At 52.6% G+C, this 21,186-nt stretch overlaps 1 protein-coding gene across 12 annotated transcripts in view; it reads left to right on the top strand.

The window, feature by feature from the left end:
* Window positions 1-21,186, top strand: part of CASZ1 (castor zinc finger 1) — a 205,309-nt gene that overhangs the window by 111,892 nt on the left and 72,231 nt on the right. For 4 of the 12 annotated variants that reach the window (XM_056508443.1, XM_056508433.1, XM_056508442.1 and 1 more), the window contains exon 1: window positions 7,285-7,430. The exons of 6 other annotated variants lie outside the window; for them this stretch is intronic. In XM_056508443.1, the coding sequence (XP_056364418.1) occupies window positions 7,382-7,430 (49 nt within the window). In that variant the 5' untranslated portion in view covers window positions 7,285-7,381. Of the gene's footprint in view, window positions 1-7,284; window positions 7,431-15,676; window positions 16,028-21,186 lie in introns of those variants that run through there. 2 more of the 12 variants (XM_056508439.1, XM_056508440.1) reach the window with 2 other exon arrangements.

Below are 21,186 nucleotides of genomic sequence, written 5' to 3'. Positions count from 1 at the left end.
TGTGTGGAGGTGCTTCCACAGCTCCATCAATACAGGGTCACAGGCACACCCAAGCTGCCAGTGCAGTGCTCTGCCGCCTGTGTCAAATTCCTTTTTGGTGTAACTGCACTCCAGTCAGGCAGCACAGACAGATTTATCCCAGCATATCTTGGATGTCTCTGTGGTTACCTGCTCTGAGCAGGAGAAGACTTGTGGGAAATCTCTTCTCCTTCCAGCTGGAGAGGCTGATGCCTTGGAGAACCAGAAGATGTGCAGAGAGGAAACCCCCTTCAGCTCTTCACCTGGAGCTGGTAATCTCCTGCACCAAATCCCTGGAACAGGGGAATTGCATTTGAAGCTCAGCCCGTGGTGATTTAGTGTTAGACATTTGCAAAAGAGACTTTGATTAATTAGTAGTAGCACTTGGGTGCCAGCACCACATTCCAGGGTGAGACAGCGACCAAGGTGCTCGCTGGGCAGGCTGCCAGGTGCCTGAGCAATCCTGCGGAGGTGGCAGCGCCATTCAACCCACAGCCTCTCCCTGCTTGGGCTTCTTAATTATTAATTTATTTTTCTCCCTTCCTTGGCAAAAAAATACTATTTGGTAACGACCTCAAATTGCAAAATGCTGATGATTTGGAGAATGTGTCACAGAAGCTCCAGGGTGATAAAGGGGAGACGAATCCCAGCCAACAATCCAGCTCAGCCAGTTCGCCTATTTATTAAAGAAAAAGCCCAGATCATTAACTTTTTTGTTGTTGTTCTGTTTGCGGGCAACTCCCTGCTGGCAACTTTCGGGTGCCCAGTAAATTAAACTAAGTATCGGCCTGGTTCAGGGCAACCTGAGCTTCTATTTAGAGCTGTGAGAAAACTGGCTTCGTTTATGTTAGCACGTGAATAAACCCTTTAGGGTACCATGCAAAAGTGCTCGCTGGCATAAAAGCAGTGTCAGAAAATCCTTACTCTTGCTGCCTCGTGGAGGGTCAGGTATTGTAACTGGAGAGCTGAGCTTCTCTTTTCCTCCCACTGCTTGTTCACACAGTTAATTGCCCCTCTACACCTCACTGTGCCATGCTGGTCCCCAGAGAAGCAGGGCTGCAAGAGAGCATCTGTAGGCACAGGCTTTGTTGGTTTCCCCGTTTGCCTGCTTGGTTTAGTTGTTGAATAAAGAACAGTTTAGGGATGGGCTTTCCTGCCTGGTGCCTCTGTGAACTCTGAGAGTTCCCTGTGCTATCAGGGAAGGGTGATTACGTCCCCCTCCTCTGGAACATCCCACGTGTTCACTGAAGTAGTGCTTCAAGCTAAATCAGTTCGCTGAGGGCTCCAGCTTCCCTTAATTCAGTGTCAGGACCAGGCTTGCATGGCCATTATTCAAGAAGTTTTATCAGAAGCACAAAGCTAGCATCTGCCCTCCTGCTTCCCTCTGGGCATCAGCAGCTCTCCTGCCTTGGCTTTGGCACAGGAGACTCGAGGGACTGCCTTGCCGAGCCCATTTGCAGGCAGAGCTTGTTCCAGCTCCTCGAGAGCCTCGGCTGTTTCACTTGCTGAGACACCGGGAGCACGGTAGCTTGTCACTGGTGCCTGGCACAGTGGCTCAGAAAACCTGCCAGAAGCAAGAGCTCATGTGGGAAAAGGGAGCAAAGACGCTGCTCAGATTGCTGGCCTCTCCCCTTCCCTCCTCCAGCCCAGCTCAGCTGAACTAGGGCTGGATTTTAGGTTTTAATCTCAGCTGATATCCACACACTTTCTCCCAAAGGTAGCCACCTTCTTCCTTGGCCTGGCTCATGTCCCTCTATACTGATTTCTCTGGTGAAGCCTGCCATGACCCGTGTTCACGTGGATGCTGATGGGAGGAGAAAGGTATTTTTCAAGGTTTCTGCTGGGTTTTTTTCTTCTGAAATATAAGGATGTGCAATTTTTTTAGTTTCAATTTAGCATTGGAGAATTTTATAATTTAGTAATTAAAATCTCTGATAGGCTTTAGAAATTGCAGCTAATTGAATTTAATGGGAAGATGATTTTCAATTTTATTTGATTACCCGGACCCCTGGCATTGGTATTTATGGGAAAAAAATGGGAAATGTGCTGTGTGGGCTAAGATGGCATAATTGAATTAGGGCTAATCGGATTTCTTCGTCATGAATTTCACTATAATTTTCCTATAATTTTCCATTAGATATCTAGTTTACAAATATTCACAAAGAAATGAAGCTCTTTCGGAATGGAGATTGCTGGCTAACAGGATTACAGGGACGATAGCTCGGTACTGCCAGCCAGGGCTTCTTCAGTAATGCAATCGTTGCGTCTGCCTCACACTTAGAGCCCGCCACTGCTCCCGCACCACCGCGCTCTGCCCGGGGTCCGTGTGCATGGCCCGGCATCTCTGTGTACAGCACACTGTCCCTGTGCATGGCCCGGTGTCCCTGTGTACAGCACACTGTCACTGTGGATGGCCCAGCGTCCCTGTGTACAGCACACTGTCCCTGTGCATGGCCCGGTGTCCCTGTGTACAGCACACTGTCTCTGTGGATGGCCCAGCGTCCCTGTGTACAGCACACTGTCCCTGTGCATGGCCCGATGTCCCTGTGTACAGCACACTGTCTCTGTGGATGGCCCAGCGTCCCTGCGTACAGCACACTGTCCCTGTGCATGGCCCGATGTCCCTGTGTACAGCACACTGTCTCTGTGGATGGCCCAGCGTCCCTGCGTACAGCACACTGTCTCTGTGGATGGCCCGGTGTCCCTGTGCACAGCACACTGTCCCTGTGCATGGCCCGGTGTCCCTGTGTACAGCACACTGTCCCTGTGCATGGCCCGGTGTCCCTGTGCCCCTTGGTGTCCCTGTGCCCAGCTCTGTGTCCCCATGCCCCTCGGTGGCACACGGATCCCATGCCTGGCTCTGTGTCCCTGTGCCCCTCAGTGTCCCTGTGCCTGGCTCTGTGTCCCTGTGCCCTCAGTGGCACATGGATCCCATGTCTGGCACACTGTCCCTGTGCCCCTCTGTGTCCCTGTGACCCTCAGTGGCACTCGGATCCCATGCCTGGCACAATGTCCCCATGCCTCTCAGTGGCACACAGATCCCCGCCTTGCTCACAGCCCAGGCGGGCACGCTGGCACATCCCTGTTGTTGTATCAGGTGGCCCCGTTGCACAAGCAGGGCCAGCCCACGCGGGTACCCCGGATCTGTCCCAGGCCGCTCTCAGAACGCGCCCACCAAAGCTTGAGGATCCTGCTGTCACATCCCGGAGCAGGAAGAGCAGTCACGCCCCATTGTGTGCAGTCCTGGGTCTACTGCTCATTTCTTACCTCCTCCATCATCTCTCCACATTGTCACTTCTAATGAATGAGTGACTGCTCCACTGGGGACAGTCCCTGACAGTGCTTGCCCCACATGGGAGCAGGGGTGACGTGGCCTCTGCCTGTGATGGGGCAGGTAGAGCAGAGCAGACAATGTGCCAGGCTCCCTCTGTGTCCCCCCTTTCTCCTCTTGCCTCTGCCTATGCACAGCAGAAATAGGTCTTGCCCAGTCTGGGACCCATCCTTGGGCAGCAGTTTCCCATCCCAGCTGCCTGCTTTGCCAAGCCCCGGCTCAAGGGGTTTGTGGGGTTCAAGATGGTTCAGGGTGGTATTTGCTGGTTTTGCAGGCAGAGCACCTGCTTTAGAGTGCCAGATACCTTCCCTATTGGACCTGCTGCCTGGGTACAACTATGCCCTTACGTCCTCACTCTGAAATCCCCAGGCTGCACTTTTAATTGCTGCAGTAAATTGTAACTAATTGTTAGTGTATTCAAACCCCTGCCACTCCTTCCCCCTAAGTCTTCCTGCGCCCCTGTGGAGCACAATGCCGCCCCGTTCCAGTCCCTCTGGGCACTGGTCAAGAGATGAGCAGCACTGGCTTCCAGCAGATGCAGGAAGCTGTGGAGTGCCTGGAAAAGCAGTAGCCACGTGTTGAGGAGCTGGTGTCAAACTGTTTGAGTAAGGCCAAAGGAACAGTAAATGGCAGAATTGCTCCCAGCAGAGCCTTCCCCCGCACGCTGAGACTTAGCACAGCTGCTTTGGCAAGGGGTTCTGGGAGCCATGTGCCAATAATGTGATTGAAACTGAATTGAGAAGGAAGGAGGGAAAGAGAAGGAAAGAGAAATAAAACATGGATTGTCTGCTCCTGCCGCCCAGGCCCCGAGGCCTCTGGGCACCTCCCTTGACGAAACAGAAATAAAACAAAATTACAGAAATAGGGCAAGAGCATTTGCCTAATAGACTCCCCAAGCAGGAGCAGGAGGAGGGGCACAGAACTGCCAGATCTCCAACCTGCAATCTGAGAGCCAGCGCCCTGATCCCACATGAATCCAGAGCACAGTCCCAGGCCCCCAGGCCAGCTCCAACTCAGGAGGAAGAAACTGCCAAGAAAGTGGGCTAAGCATAAAAAACAAAGGTAGAAGAGACACAGAAAGGGGGGTGTCCCACATCTCAGTGTGACTCACCCCCTGCTCAGCCCTGGCACACTGTCTGCGGGGAAAGCATTAAACTGTAATAATAATAAATTAATCATCCTTCCCCCTCCCATTGCACTTTTCATCTGAGGATCTCTGAGCACCTGGCAAACATTAATTACCAAGAGCTCCTGATGCCCCCGGGAGGGTGGAAAGGGACACAGAGAGATCTCTTCACCTGCCACAGAGCGCAGATGTGGCTGGAGCGGGCAGGGCTCTGCGTGGCACGGAAGCACAATTCAGAGCAGGGTCAGGGGTGCTGCCTTCCCTCAAGTGGTCCTGGAGAGCAGGGCTTCCAGGAGCCTCCTCATGCCAGGGTATGGTCAGAGGCAGCTCTTCCTCAGAGTAAATCCATACCCTGGAGGGATGAGGGAAGGAGGGGAGATGCTACCCTGATGGTGGGCACAGGAGCAGAAAGCTTCAGAGTCCTTCAGAGAGGAAAGAACCAACTCTCCTTGGGTAAGAGGCAAAGGAGGGAGTATGGGGAAATAAAACCTGATCCTGTGACAGGAGATCACTGAGATAGGAAATCAGGCCTTGCCATTGCATCAGCTGCAGGGCGTGGATTTCACCTGAAAAAACACCTTGGCAAGTTGTTCCTGCAAGGAGGAGTGGGAGGGACAGTGGGAAGTCTATGGAGGGGATCCTCCAGGTGTGTTTAGGTTGTGTGTGTGGGTTCATGTGTGTCATGGTGTATGGATATGTGTGCATTTGAATGTCAGTGAGCATAGAGTATAATTTTCTTTGTGGAGGGCATATGCATGTTGCATGTGCATGCTGGGATGGGAGGGGAGCTCTGTATACTGATGTGTGAATGTGCTCAGCTCGGTGCACGTAGAACAGGTATGTTTAGAGGGTCTGTGGGGCTGTGTGTGTAGTGACATATCCACATTGGAAAGTGTGTTTCTCTTAGTGGGGAATTGGAGATACAGCTGGGGCCCACTCTCTCAGGGAACAGTGGTGAGCAGAACTCCCATTCCTTAAAATATAAAGTTCACAGGAGAAGCAAAAATGAAGTGCATTTTTAATTGCATTTTTCGTTCACTGAAATGCAGTGAATTTATGGGACCTGTCAGCAAACTCAAACCTGGAAGGAAGTGTTGAGTCCAAAGTGAGCTCTTACAGAGCCTACTCGAACAATTCTGGTTCTGTCCATTCTTCTTCTGCAGGATGGGCTATTCCTTGGCAGGTGCTGCAGTGCCTGACTCAGGTGCAGGGACCAGGGCAGGCTCTGCTGAGGTTTATGGGTGATGTGGGCTGGGCTGGTACCCGCGCTGGGGCCGGGTGAAGTGCAGACAGGCAGGATTTTACAGGCAGCACTAGGTGACAGTGCTGATGGGAGCTGATGGTGCAGTTAGCAGTGAGTGGGGAAGTCGGGGCAATGCTGATAAAGCAGGAGCTCGGCTGCAGGTGGGCAGGCGGGTCCCGTCCCGCACAGGGCTCTGTTCAGAAGCGCTTCTGGCTGGGCAGCCTCCTGCCTCACACTGCTGTCCCCGTGTGCTTCCCGCACTTGGAAGGTCCCTGGGTGGCTTCGTTTCACCAGACTTTGTTTAGATTTTTTTCTGAGAGAAGCCAGAATATTTGTGGTTTCCACAAATTACTCCCCTCTCCTCTTCCCTCTCCCTGCCCTCTGGCCTGCTTCGCTGCCTGTGCGTTTTTGCCCATGCAAATGCAGCACTGCTGAGGTGATGAGCTACAGTTTGTGTTTCGTCTCTGGGCTTGGGACACTATCTGGGTGCAGCACATCCGGGTGCATAGAGCCAAACACACCTGGGCTCCTTCCAGCCCTGTGACTAACCTGTCCGGCCACTTCTAGCAAGTCGCTTCCCTCACTGGTGCCTCAGTTTCCCCATCCCTAGTGGGGTAATGATGCTGGCCTCCTTTGGGAAGCACATAAAGTTCTGCTTATAAAAAGGATTTAAGAGCTGGTAAGTCCATGGGCAGCTCCGTGTGAGCCCCGGAGAGGAGCCCAGCTCTGCCAAAATCCTGGAGCCAAACGTGGTGTGTTCTCAAAAACAGCCTACAACCTGCTCAAAATACCTATTTAATCAGGTAAATAATCTGCTCGTTTGTTTTAAAGAAAGAGGCTTATATCTGTGTTTACCCAACACGCCTCTCAGAACCTCCCTCGCATTCTTTGCTACTTAGAAAAATAAAGCCAAAAAAAATGAGGAAATTCACTGCAAAAGGGCCCCCTTCCCCCGCCTCCCGTGGGCCCGGGGCAGAGCGGCGTGATCTTCCTGAGGGCCGTTGGGCAAGATGCGTCCAGGCTTGTGACACCCGCAGGTGGCGGCCACCGGTGCCCCGAGGGCTCCCGTCCCCTTCGGTGCGCGCTCCGCAGCGCACGGCCGAGCCGGGGCAGCCCCGCCGAGCCCTCGCCGTGCCCGGTATCCGGTACCGGGGCACCGCTGCCGCCCGTGCGGCCCCGTCCATCCCCCCGCGGTTCGCTCCGGCCCCGCCGCTCCGGGGCTTCCGGAGGAGCCAGCGCCGCGGGGCGGGTGGCGGGGACGGCAGCGGTGGATGGCAGCGGTGGCAGCGATGGCAGCGGGGCACCGCGGGACCAGGGACCGGCTGGTCCCCAGGGCGGCCCTGATTGCGGGGCAGCCCCGCGCTCCTTCCCCGCTGCGGGTGCGCGGCGGCCGCGCTGCGGGGCCGCCCTTGGTAGCCCCGCAGGCGCTGCCCCGCTGCCCCCGCAGCCGGCCCGGCCCGGCCCGGCCCGGCCGCACCTGCCCCCGGCGGGCCCGGGGAGGGCGGGCCGGCCGCCGCCAGTCACCGCCCCCCGCGGCGGCGCGCCCGCCCCCGGCCCCGCTGCCAAAGTGACTCGGGGAGGACCGGCACGGCAATGACATCAGTGCTTTAAACAACTTGTTATTCGGGAGCAATCAGCTGCAATTAGGTATTAATTAAGTATTATGAAAGTTGATTATTTAAGTGAATTCGGCTTTCGTCTCTCCGACTATGGTAAGTACAGCACAATTGTCCTTTTGCTCGCCCCCAGCCCACCGCCCGCCTCTCGGCGGAGCCCCCGGCCGGTGCGGCCGCGGGTGCGGTGCCGGGCGGAGCGGAGCGCTGTCCGCGCCGAGCGCTGCTCCGCCGGCCCTGGCCGCTGCGGGCTCGCAGCCTCTCCGGCCGCCGCCGCCGCACCGAAACTTTTGTTGGGCGCGCGGTGCGGGGCTGCGGCCGGGCGGAGCGGGGCGCGGGGCGGCCCCAGGTGCGGGGCGCTGCGCGGGGGGCTCGCCGCCTCTTTCGCTTTTCTTCTTTCTCTTGTTTTACGGAAGTTGCTCCGCGCCCGCCGCGGCCCCGCTCTCCCGGCCCCGCCGGGGGCTCCGCTCCCTCCGCCGCTCCTTCCCGGCAGCGCGGGCCGGGGCAGCGCGGCGAGCGGCGGGCTGGCTGTGACAGGATGCAGACGGGAAGTTTATGGGGGTTTTGAAATTATTCTGCCTTTGTATTTTTTGTAAGTTGTGTGGGTTGTTTTCTCTTTCATTTTTTTCCCCCTCCTGAGCTCTGGCGTGTCGGTGGTAAAGGTTGCTTGTCAGGTTCCTGTACTGTCTAAATGAAAAGGAATTTAATTTATTTGGGACAAGGCAGTGTCAGATGAAGAGGCTGCTTATTACATTTAATGAGTTGTTTTTTGGGTTTTTTTCAGCCTGGGCATATCTGGGATGGGTTTGTTTTTGTCCTTCCATGTGAGGTGTATGAGACCTCCCCCACCCCTTCACATCATGCAGGGAGGAGGAAGGGTGGCCAGGCTGGGGCAATGTTTTGGTTTTAGATTACAGGCCCTAGTATTGGGGTTGGGTGTGTTTTAGATAGTAGCTTTTTGTGGCTTGTCCACTGGTTTTTGATCGGGTATCAGTTTGGGGAGTCAGTTCTGGCCTGGTGCTGGGCTGGGTTAGGCTGGTGGCCCTGCTGGGTGTGATGACAGACAGGTCTCCATCAGGCTGGAGTGTGATTGTAGCCGGGAGCTGCGGGGCTCAAAGCGTTGGTGGTTGGTTTTCCAATCCTTGGACCGTCTGGATCAGAGTCTCATTTAAATTTGATAAAATGTGCAAATTCAGAGTTTGGTAGGAATCAATCCCTCGGGTGATGTTACCTCCCTCGCTGGGACCAGGTCCCACCACCATGGCCCATACTGGCTAACACAACTGTACTTGTTCCTCCAAAATGGTGTAAACCGTTCATTGCCATGTAAAAACCAAATGGTAGCAATGAGCCAAACAGGCCTGTGCTGGCGATGTGCCATGGTCCAGGTAATTACTGCCAGAGTGTATGTGTGTGTGTGTGTTGATTTTTTTTTTAATAAGGAGTAAGATGGTAATAAACTGGTTGATGATTGACTGGGCCTGAACTATGTACTCTGATATTGTGAGTGAGAGGATAATTTTGTCGTAGTTTATTCCATTTATTTACTTATTTCTGCCATTGATATCAGGAACCGAGTGGCTGCGGAGCCAGTTCCACCTGTGAGCGCGACGTGCCGGCTCCGCTCGGGTCCAGCCGTGGGCGTGCGGCTGCCTCCCTTCTAGATCAAGAGGCTGGGATGCTGCGTGGGCAGCCCGGGAGTTAAGGATGTGGTGAAACTGCAGGAGGGCAGATGCTTTAAAGGGCAATAAGCAGGGATCTGCCCCGATCCCATCTCCCGGCAGGGCAGGGCTGTGCCCCGGCGCTGCAGTGCCCTCTGCCGGCTGGAGCGCTGCCCGCTGCCCCGGGGGCTCCCCGAGCCGGGGTAGCGCCGTCCCCCCAAGCAGGGACCCTCCTTGGCCTCAGAGCGGCTGCGGGTGCTCAGCCTTCCGCCCAGGTAACGCTGGGGCTGGGGCTCTGCTGTGGGAACCGGGGCTGCGCTGAGCCATGGAAATGAGCATTGGGCAGATCTCTTTAAGTCAGCATTAGGTGTGTGTGTGGGTGAACCTGTCTTGTCATGATCTTGGGTCAAAGACCTGCCCCATAATCACCACCTCTAACCCTTATCTACTTGGGCCAGTTTATCTCCCTCAGTTGCTGCCTCTTGAATTCTCTCCAAGCCCTCAGGCAGTGACTCTCCAGGGGCAGTGCCCGAGGGCTGCTCACAAGAGCTGCCAGCTGGCACAGGTAGTTCCAGAGGGGTTTCTTTCCCAGAGGACTCGGCCTGTGGGGTCTGACAGGCTGCTCTTGCTGAGGGCTTTCTCAGCTCAGGCAATCCTTGCATGGACCTTTCAGGACCAGAACTATTAATGGTGGTTAAGGGCTGAAAAGAATTTGTGGACTGAGTCTATCTACACAGGAATGTGGCAAGATGTTCCCTACATGTGACTTTCTGCGAGTCTGGTTTTAAATACCTTGACTGACTGGGTACTTGTCATTTCCTTTGGGAAACTGTTCCTCCACCTAGTTATCCTGGGTATGAGATTACAGGAGCTGACCTCAGAATGAGAACCAGGACATCTATGGTAAAGGGCGGAGGAATACCTGATTTCCCACTCAAAGGTCATTTTGTGTCTGTCAAATTGCTGCTGTTGTTTGAAACACCTAGTGGATAGAAATGCCTTCTTTGGGCTGGTGACAGCTTTTATTTTTTTTTTTTTTTTTTCTTTGTTGACCAGATTTTTTGGGAGACATTAACTCAGTCAAGATTGGTGTCATTCCTGAACTCAAGCTCTGCAAAAGGTTCCGAGGGCGGTTGGTTTGGGTGTTCATGTCCTTTTCCAGTAGTTCTGCGAGATACTTGTTGGGTGGAAAGCATTCAAGGGCTCAAGCCTAGCAAGTGAAGCTTGTTCCTTGGGACAAGGGTTTAGCAGGGCAGGGATTCACTTTCCCATCATGGAAGTAAGCAGTGCCCAGCTATTACTTGGAGAACATGCTTCAAAGCTTCTTGAAGTCCATAGGAGTGTTTTTACTGCTTTGGCTCTATAGAGAGAGAACTCACAGAAAGACCAGAAAGTTGATCTCTGAGATAAACTCCTGTTTCCTTGCCATTATTCTGTCTGCTGGGTCTAATGAGTTCTTCTAGTGTGCAGGTACTACACAGTTCTGCTCTGAGACCCAGAGGGAAGAGGCAACTTGAACTGAAACTGGCTGGGAATGGTACAGATACCTTGACTGGAGATCACGTATTTAATGTGTAGTTTCCATACCATCAGTTTCTCTTTCTGTTTTCCTGACCTGTTTATGCTTCTACCCGGAGTCCTCTTTCCTGTGATTGGAGAGTACTGTCTGAGCTTGGAATTTATCTCAGGGCTTTTCCACACAGCCTTTTCTGTCCCACTTTTTGCACTTGGCAGTACTCACAGTGAGAACCTTTGTGGCCACTTTGACTCTCCCTGTGACATCAAATCCTGCCCCTGGGCTGTTGTGCAGCCTCCAGTTTAGGCATTCTCTGAAAGGTTGGTTGAAAATGTCTGGAAAGTAATGAAAAGTCCTGTAGTAGGTGAAGATAACCATTGCCTGTGCTGCATCTCCCACCTCCACCTGGGCTCCCTCCCTCCCTCCCTCCCTCGCAGGGTTTGAAGATGCAGCCATTCCCAAGGTTTGGAGAGCTCAGGTGCCACCCAGGGCTCAGCTCCCAGAAGTGCTGACATTGCAGAGGCCGTGCTAGCTGATCCAGCTGAGGTTTGGGAGAACCAATGTCCTCGTCCTCAGCTGCACTTTGCAAAGCAGAGAGGGGGCAGAGGAGGCTTGGCTGGAAGCAGGGGAGGGGCAGAACCTGCAGCCAAAAGTCCCACGCGGCTCTGTCTCCTCCCCTCCGGTTCAATGCGGACTGGATCAATTTGGACGTCTTCAGCAATAAAAAATGCCGATGTCGTCCTAATTCACTAGGCCCCGAGATGACAGCAAATTTACATTTTTTAATTAAACTAGCAGCCAGTTTTTATGAGAGGGGGCTGGGTTATGCAAATCAAATGGTTGTGTACGAAAGATTAGGAGAGTTTGGGAATAAATTCCACAAATGCTAATAAAAAAAAAGAGAGAAAATGAGAGGGGGGAGAGAGAGGGACATTGTTCCATTAGCCCCTTTTAGGCTGATTTCCCTAGGGAGAAAGCTATGGGGGGTGAGAGATGGAGGCAGCTTTCAGAGACAGGTAAAATCCATTTCGAGGATGGAGAACCCTTTGGACCAGGACCTTGTTGCTCCTGTTTCCTCTCCGAGGGCTCGCAGGGGAGAAGGAGGCAGAAATTGGCGACAGGAGAAAAACTTGCTGGTTTCTAATTCCCATTCCTGCTTGACCAGTGAACTACAGGCTGGAACAGCAGTCGGGAGTGGCCTGAGGATGTGGAATGTTCTCAGTGCTCAGGTGCTAGAGGGGTGAAGGGCTGGGCCAGGTCACTGTGGTGCTGCAGGAGGGTGGATGTGACAGGGTGGTGACAGGTGACAGGGCAGTCCCTGGGTGGGCAAAGCCCAGGGGCTACACAAAGCTTCTCTGGCTAGGGCCCATCTAGGGCTGACAGATGGTCACAGAGCAGGGCACAGCTGGGATTGGTGCCCTGGGGCTCCATCTCCTTTGTGCAGCTCTTGTGGGTGGGCTCCTGTCCCTGGCAGGAGCTGCTGGTTGGAACGGCAGTGGTGCTGATCAAGGTGAGGTCTAGCCTGCTGTTCCATGTAAGCTTTATCTGCAGAGCAGGGTGTGTTTTGGATGGGATGATGATGCTTTTTCCTCTCCCAAATTGTGGAGCCCCTTTGTTGCCATCCATAGAGCTCTCAAGGCTGACTCCAGCTGTCAACATCTCTTTCCAGTGCGTTAACCTGGCACCAGTCTTCATCTCTTTGTCAAGGGACTTTCCATCTTTCTTCATGTGGTGATTACAGAAAATAAAAGTTTGCCGAGTCCCTTCAGGAAGAAAAAGTTAGAGTGAACAAAAAACATGTGTTTCACTCATGTGAAATATGTTCTTGTAGAAGTTTCCCAGAGAATTCCAAGTTCTTGTTGCGTTTGGGATTTAGGTGTGGTGGCTAGGTACCAAAGCAATTGTTTGCTCTGCTATGGAGAAACAAAACCAGAAAATTTCTGGAGGCTGGGAAACTGCTTAAAGCTTCCAGTCCTAAGGCAGTTTCATGCTTGGAATAAAAGCTGAACAACCCATGTAGGCTGGCAAGAGAGAGCGAAGGGTGGAGAACAGGAGATACAAGGGAAAAGGATGGATGGGAAGACTAAGGTCACTGGATGCATTTTATGACAATCCCCTGAGGATTTGGTGCCTCACTAGAGAGCTTTGCCACCCATTCCTGGTTTTGGGGTGTGAAATGATGATTCACCAACATGCTCATGTTTTGCTTTGGAGAGGTGACATTTTGGCAGAGCCTCTCTTGTGAAATCAGTAAAAACACCAAGCTCTGGTGGTGCATTTCTGGAGGTGTTCCCCACACCCAACACCTACATCCCCATCACCCCATCCCGAGTGTGCGTGTCTGCCCCAGACTCAGCCACCTCCACGCTCCCGGACACTCACATGTTGGCAGTGCTGAACTTTGTGTTCCCCAGGCTGCTCTCTCATGACATTGCCACAATGAACGCTCTGGTTCTGTGCACTTGCACCATCCTTGTCATGAGTGAATCTTTCTTGGCGGCAGGAGAAGGGGAGTGTGGTCTCTGCCCTGGGTGTCTCTGTGCTCCCACCACTTCAGTGAAGCCCCCACTGTTCTGCTGCTGGGGCCAGTGGTGGCCTCAGCCTCAACCAGGTTGTTCTGTAACACGAGTTTCTGAGCTGAGCTGAGCTAGGGCCAAGTTCAGCCTAAATCTAACAAAGAGCTCCAGAACAGGTCTGTGAGACGTGGCAGAGTTGGAGGATTTGGTGTAGGATGAATAACTCCTAATCTATAAAGTGGGCATAATCATCCTCCCCTGAGCAGCCCAGAGCCAGGGCTGGGCCCAGGGATGGAGATAAGGGAGGGAGCCTGGCTGCTGGCCACGGCTGGGTGCGGGGGGGTTGGGCAGGGCGGGGTGCCTGGCTGTGGGAGAGCCCAGCCTGCTCCTGCACCTGCCCCTGCGCCTTTGGCACCCCTGCGCCCTGGGTGGGTGTCAGGGGCTGCAAGGGGCCTCTCCAGGACCTGGGCTGGCAGCTGAAGAGCTCCAGCTGGGCTGTTTTGTTGGAATGGTGCACTGGTGTCAGCCCTGCTCCCAAAACTGGATGGGCCAGGGCAGAGCAGAGGAAGAACCAGGAACTTTCAGCTTCCATACATGGGAAACTGTCAAAAGCCAGGTAGCAACACCAGCTTTTGTCTGGTATTTCCAGAAAAACCCGGCAGGACCTGGCATCCCAGGGCATAATTTATTATGGAAAAATAAAATAATAAAGTACCAATCCCTTTGAGGCCTGAGTCATAGAAGCATCCTCATTAAAGCAGCTCCACCTCTCTGCCTGGTGTTTGCCAGCTCCATGCCTGTATGAATCCACTCCCTGAGCTGCCTCGCCCAGGGCAGCCCTCCTCCTCCTCCTGCTGCTGCCTCCCCAGCACACCTCTCTCTCCTCCAGCACCTTCCCCTGTCTGGAGGAGCACGAGCAGTTCCACATCTCAAGCCAGCTTCTCCCCAGGGCCCCCATCTTTGGGCCATGTGCATGTGTGTGTTGTAGACAAATGTCTTCATCTTGCACCCACCCACCTCCCACCCCTTGCTATCAAGTTCTCTGGGCATGGCCCTGGCTGCCACATGCCCTTCTCCTGGCTGTGTGGTGGTGTGAAGGTGTGTGTGGTATCTTTCCATGGCTCACAGCTCTCTTCCAAGTGCCCTGTGCAAGCAGGGAAAGGAGAGGAAGCTGCTCTGGGGTAATTACCATCTCTATGTCCTGAAGGCAGGCAGCAGATGTTAGCAGAGGAGGACTGGATGGGAAGAGGGAACAGAGGCTGGGGAAACAGGGTCTGATTTTTCTTCTCGATTGCATATGAATATTTTTCACTGAAACTCAGTAGGACAAGAATCTTGGTTCTGCAAAGTTGATCCATGCACTTGGAAACTTAAGGGAAAAGCTCCTTTGCTCGCTCTTGCTGTCACTCACTCTGCTTTACTCAGCCTTTTTTTATGCTGCACTATTTAACTTTTCTTACTAAATAGCTTTCCTTTTTGTCCTCCTTCCTTTCCATATTCCCACAGACCTGTCACTCTTTGTCACTCCCTGGACTTCCATTCTATCTTTGATTCTGTCTTGCTTTCCCTTTCCTTCCCCCCCCCTTCCATTGTCTTACTCTATTTTTCATTTTCTCATTTGTCTGTGGGCTGATATTCAGATGAGCAAACTTCTTCCAGTTAAAGGAGGTCATGAATATTAGGATTTTTCTATCAAACAATGAAATATGGCTCAAATTACCCTAAAGAATAGGGCCCTTTTCATAAACCACCTGCTGTTTTTTTTGAAAGAAAGCACAACCACTCGCCTGTGTGCTCCAAGCAGTTGTCTCACATCTCTACCTCACCAAGCTTTGCTGTTCCAATTTCTCCTGCTGAATTTGTTGCTCTTGGTGGAGTAAGTCTGCTTTTCCCAGACTGCCAGCACCCAATGAGTCTGGGCTTGGACAGGTTGGGACATGATAGGGATTCTGGCAGGATCCTCACTACTTTAAATGTTGGTTTGTGATTGTGCTTTTTTGATTGCGGTGTGCATATTTTGGGGGTTTATTTTTGTTTTCGACAAACAACTTTCTGGTCTGGAACTCATTTGGTCTGAACCTCTTAACTTGAGTGAGGGATCTCATTCAGATTTAGCACCCAGTGGGGCATGGAAACACGTGGAGCCCCCACCTTTTCCTTGTCTTGCTGCTGTGGACCAACCATCGCTCCCTGGCAGGAGGAGGCTGTGGTGGGGTGACTTGCTCAGGCCGGACATCAGCCCAGGCTGGGGTCATTTCCTCCTGCCTCTCGTGGTCCTCTCCCTTTTTTCCCAGCACACAGCTTCAGGAAAGGACCTCTGAGCACAGTGGCCACAGCTGCCTCTGGGAAAGCCAAGTTAATGCTGCATGAGATGCTCCATTCCTTGTGGTCCTGGCCGTGCTTAACTGGAGAGTGCCCAGTCCAGCACCAGTGCAGCTTGGCCATTCGGCAGGCACATGGGGAGCGCTGGAGCTGTGCCCCAGGAGCTGCACGACTCCAAGCAGAAGAGCCTCTCTGCTCCTTTGGGAGTTGCCACGAGGGTGATGCCAGAGACAGGAACAACAGAGGACACCAGCTTGTCTCAGACTTGTGTTTTGTTTTCAGTCCTATTTATACTCTTCATAGTTGCTATTTTTTTCTCCAGTTACATGAATGTGTCTTGTCCTCGCTGTCTTCCATCTTCTGTCAGCAAACCTTGCCATTTGCTGCGTGTCTTTGCTGGGAAGCTCACAGCACCATTCCTCCTGGGCAGAGACCACACTTCTCTGAGGAGGCACCTCTCAGTGGTGTGCTGATCCAGGAGCCTGGTCCAGCCTTTCCAGCCTCTCCCACCTGCATTTCCCTGGGCACCTACTGCACACACGGCCTGGGCTGTGCGAGCACGGAGTTTGTTTTGCCAGGGTGACCTGTTTAATCATCTAATTTTCTGGTGGCCGTTTATTCCTCGTTTCCACGGTTACAGCCCCATTAAGAGGAGAAGCAATAAGGCAGCGAGTCAAACAGGTAATAAAAACATTAAAGCCATGTGCGCGCTGGGAGGGAGGAGGGCGAGCGGCGCTCGGTGAGACGAGACCGCCATGCCAGGGGGACACAGGGTCACAGAGCACAGTGACAGCCAGCTCAGAGCCAGCCTCTGCAGGGCCTGGCTCCAGGAGAGTGTCCTGCAGCATCCCACAGCCTCCTGCCCTGCTCTGCTGGGGTGTGCTGGCACTCAGGACAGTGTCACTGCCACCAGCGTGCGGCTCTGCCCATTGCCCATTGCTAACGCGGAGCTGCAAATAGGCAAAAGCACTCCAAGTTGGAGTTATTTTTTTATATCTTTTCTCTCAGGGTTGTGACTGCCTGGCAAAATTTGTAACTTTCTGTTTCTGTTTAGTTGTGGTGATGCTGGTGGACCCAAATATTTTTCCCTGTAACAGCTCTACTGTGGCACTTGCCAAGGTACCTGCTCCTGCTGGTGTTGGCTGTGCTGCTCCCTGCACAGTTCCTAAAGCAGAATTGACTGTTCCTCATGCTGCACCGAGGTGTTCACAGCCAGCTACCTGAGCCAGCACAGCCCAGAGCACTGTGACACTGCTTTGAGGCTCTCCTGGGTAGAAATACCTGTTTATGGAAGGAAGTTTCTGCAGCCTCCAGGAGAATGTCAGATGCTATGGAAATGGGGTAGCCAGTTTATGCTCCATAGTAGCCACTGCCAGCAGTGACTGTGGGCTGGAAGTGGGTGCAAGCTGCTCACCTGGGAGCCTTTTAGGCCATTTGTAGAAATCAGGGGAGAGCTGTGGAGGCCAGGCAGCATCGCTGGGAATTAGCTCTCTTCTGCTAGGAGGTATCCCCAGATTTCTGGCTTTTCATTGTGGGCTCCTAAAAGTAGCAAAATGAAGAAACCTAAAGCAGCAACGCTGGAGTGAGAAGGCAGAGCCCTGGTATCTCAAGAGGAAGAAGAGAACTGTTTTCAGCTCACTTCCCTCCAGGCAGGGAGGGGAACCCCTCAGGGCTCTTGGAAGGTGGGAGCCTCTGGATGCTGCATGCTTGTTATCCCAAAAGTGACTTGGCCAGCAAGGAGATGGTGGCCTCTCTTCCCTTGGGAAATTTTGGGCTAGTTGTACTCCTGGGTGTAAAACCATGACCTGACTGGCAAAAGCCAGCAAAGTTACTTTTCCCTGTAATTTCTCAGTGGCCATGGAGGCCAGGCAGCATTGGATCTTAGGTGGTGAGATGTTGGGTTTGAAGTGGCAGGTTGCTGCCAGGAAGGAGCAGGTGCCCATGGGCTCAGAGGATTCTGACCTGTGATTAAGGGTGAATTTCATTGTGCATGAAAAGAGGTTAAATGTAACAGTCCCATTCATATAGGTGGCACAGCGCTGACAGCAAAACAGAAATATTCAGAAAAGCAAACTATAAAGGAGAGCAAGAAAACAGTCCCAGGACTGCACTGAAGTGGGGTGCTTTACCTGCTGGCTCTCTCTCTTGAAAGAGTCTGCCCTGTCACAGCCCCATTTTGCCCTGGTGGGATTTTTTATTTATTTCTGACATTGTTTTGGGTTTTACAGTTTCTTTTCTCCAGACTTTATCAGAGAGCATATTTGTGGTGAGAGCCTGTGAAAGGACCTGGCTTGCTGAGTAAATGTTCAACGTGGAAATGAGCTGCATGACCTTGAGTGGGGGAGAGGGAGGAAAGCTGACAGAAATTCATAAAAAAGCTGAAAAAGTGAAGAACAAGGAGAAGAGAGGGGAGAGGAAAAAAGATAAAAGGCCTGGCCAGACTGGAAGAAGTCACACAAGAGAGGAATAGTGGTCTTTCTTGTTAGAGCAGTGACTGGACCTGTCGTATTGGGCATCTTAAAGAGCCCGATTCCAAGTTGTACTGAGCACTGGCACTTTGAAAAATAGGCCCATTTAAGGTGACTCAAGTTGGGCAACAAAAGTCAGTAGTCACTTTAGATCATCTTGGCCCATGTTCAGAAGGGTGAATTTTATCCTTGGCAGAAGGCCAGCAGGAGGCCCTGCTGTGTGCTGTTCCTGTTCCCAGAATAGGGCTCGGGGTGGCTCCTGGAGCCTGTGCCCCTTTGGGCAGGGGCAGAACCCATTGCTTGGGTTTGGGGCTGAGCCCTCCCTGTGCAGGAGCCAGTGTCACTGCCTGAGCTCGTGTGTCAGCCCAGCTGCCTTTAGGCACAGAGACTGGGCTTGGATTTATTTGTGGAATTTCTGGGGGGCTGTGGGTGTGTGGAGAAGGAGCTGGATGGAGCAGAGCCTCTGTCCTGGGTGCAGGAGTGGGGACAGGAGCAGCAGTGCAGGTTTCCTGAGCATCCTTGGAGTTCCTCGAGTGAGTGAGATTGAGATGGAGACGCTTTTGGAAACTAATGAGCGTGTCAGTCAGAAAAGACCAACAAAACACTGTTGCAGGGAAGAAAATTTGAGTGGAAACACTGCTGTTGCTGCCAGAGACCAAGGTGTGAGGTCCGAGCGTGCTCTGGAGCTTGGCTTTCCAGAACTGCCTAGTTTGGGCTTGATGGTTTTTACTTCAGTCCCACAAATAGTCCTGGAGGGTCTAAAGTGGATTTTTAAATTGTGTTGTAGGGATTGGAGAGAGATTGAGCACCAGGTTTCTGCAGGTTTGTATTCCTCTAGAATTCCTTAGTATCTGCATGACACCAGCTCCACCTCCCCTTGGAGGGGACTGCGCCTGCTGTCCTTGGCTCTGGTGCCATTTCCATGGAGGGACCTTGGCACACGAGGACCTGGCACCCAGCAGGGAAACAATGGCTTCTGCTACTACTATTGTAATTTCTTTTACTTCCCAAATTCTCTTCATTTTCAAGGGGGGAAGTCTGACTTCAGTGGCATCAGCACTTCCAAACCACTGCACACTGTACTGAAGCAGAGCTCTCACAGGGAACAGGGCTGATCACCATTCTTTGGTTAAACCTGAATAGCTGCACTAATGGTCCTCATATACACATCTTAAAATTTTAGTTCATTTAGGTGGGGGGTCCATTTCTTTCCACAGGCCTGAAAATGGTAGAGTAAGATTTTCATCTTTACTGCTGGTGTGGGAGAGCTCTGCTGTATCGAGGGGAGCATTTTTTGATTTCTTTCCAATTGGAGTGTGTAAAATAGTAGGGAAAAGTCTTGTCTAGTGATGACCTCAAAATAATTTCTCTAGCAGCGCAATGTGATGTCAGACAGATATCAGTATGTGACTGAGTGGGAAGTGCAGACATGGGGGCACGAGTGCCTGGCACAGGGAAAACCATCAGTGCACGGCTTTGGGAGGAACTGGAGCAAAGTCACCAGCACAGATGCCAAAGCAAGGAACTGTAACTGTACATTTAATAGCTTTGGATGTTTGCTTTTATGTGACAGTTGCTGCTCAAGCAAACAGATTGGAGAATTCTAGACTTGCGTGGATTTCAGGGGTTTTATTTGTATGTGTTCAGCATGGGACACGAGTGGCATGGGAGCACAGGGGCTGTTTCAGCAGGAGAAGGACCCTGTACCCTGCTCCCCCCTGCCCCTGTGCATCTTGATTTTATGAGCTGAGCCTTCCCCTCTCACTGCTGTCTCCTGAAGTTACTCCAGACCCAGCTCACTCACCTGCACCCTCTGCCCCCAGCATCATCCCACCCTCCCGGAGCATCCTTTGTCCTGTTCTGCTCCCCGGTGTGCTGACCTGCTGCTGCAGCAGCCCTGCCCTGTGCCCAAAGCCCCATCTGGAAGTGAATTGGCCCTGCTCTGCCCAGCCTGGTGCAGCTGGGGTTTGTCCTGCGAGAGCTGCGAGGCAGAGCCGTGTTTGTACAGCTCATTCTCCGAAAGGAGAGCCTGTGGGGGGTGAGGGGCAGACTCCTCACAGCGAAGGTGTTAACAAATAGCAGTGATTAAACATGACAAGCAGTGACATTTCTGTGTGGGGTTCTCAGTACCAGCAATGCCAAGAATGAAGCTATAAACCCTGACATTTTGTGTTATGCACTGAGGTTTTTAATAGACATCTTTCTCTCCCTCACCCCTGTTTGTTTCTTTTATTCCTCTATTCTCTTCTGTCCTCTTCTGCCTTTCCTCTCTCTTTCTGATCGTCACCCTGGCTCTGCCCCATCCCAAGTGCCCCCACCTCCATTTCCCATCCCTCCCTGCCCGCTCTTATCTTTGCTCTCTTGCTTCACCAGACTCATTTGTTCGATGTCCTTCACTTTAGCTTTGTTTCTCTCTTCCTCCCTATTTTCTTGTTACACTTTTCCAAGATATTTTGCTTTTCCCCCTTCCTTGCTCTCCTCTGGCTGCTCTCAGCTGCGGTCTGTGCCATATGCCCACGCTGCAGTCTCCCAGATGCACTCCCACCCTGTATTGCACCTCCCAGCTCCCCCACGCTCTGCTCTCTCCTGCTCTGTCTCTCACATACGCTCGCACTTGCTCTTTTCTTTCTGTGCTTCCCCTCTCGTGCTCTTCTTTGTCTTTGTCTTTATTACTCCCTTCTGCTGTCATCCTCTCTCTGTCTGTTCTTTTCCACTCTCTCCCCTTCTCCCTCCCTTTCCATTCTCCTTTTGGGGTCTGATGTAATACTCCAACCATGGGCAGGCAGGCCAGTTGCTTGTCAGGGAGCAGGTGTCCCACCCCTGAGTGATGTTTTTGTTAATAACATTTTTGCCCTGACTCAGAAGCCCTCATTTTGGAGATTGATTGGTGGGGTTTTTTTAAGGACAGGAGCTGAGGAGGCTGAGCTTTTGGGAACAGTTGCTGGGTTTGTACTAAAAGGACTGCAACAGTTGTTCTGCTGAGCAAGAAACGTTGGAACAACTGCAGATTCTCTGTTCCCCCCCCCCCCCCAAAGGGCATTTGGAGGTGACACCCAATGCACCGTCCCCCTTGCAGCCAGCTCTAATTGGAGCTGACGAGCTGCCAGTCGTTCTTGGCTTTGGAAATGGGGCACTTCTGCCACTGGCGTTGGCCCTACCCAGCCCTCGCTGTCAGAAAAAAACATTTCCTCTTCTTCTCCTGGTGGTGTTATGGGCACAAAATTAGCAAAATGCCAGAGCGACCAGAGCAGCCAGACATGGGGCTCAGTGGTCGTGGCCCAGCTCCATGACCCGAACACAGAAAGGGTCTGCAGGCACAGGAGGGTGAAAGAGGTTAGTGGCGGTCATGGGCTCCCTGGTCCCTGACCTGTC

The sequence above is a fragment of the Oenanthe melanoleuca genome, chromosome 21 (genome assembly GCF_029582105.1).
Source record: "Oenanthe melanoleuca isolate GR-GAL-2019-014 chromosome 21, OMel1.0, whole genome shotgun sequence".
Classification (NCBI taxonomy): domain Eukaryota; kingdom Metazoa; phylum Chordata; class Aves; order Passeriformes; family Muscicapidae; genus Oenanthe; species Oenanthe melanoleuca.
Note: the sequence above shows the minus strand (reverse complement) of the source record. Positions and strands in the feature narration are given on the sequence as shown.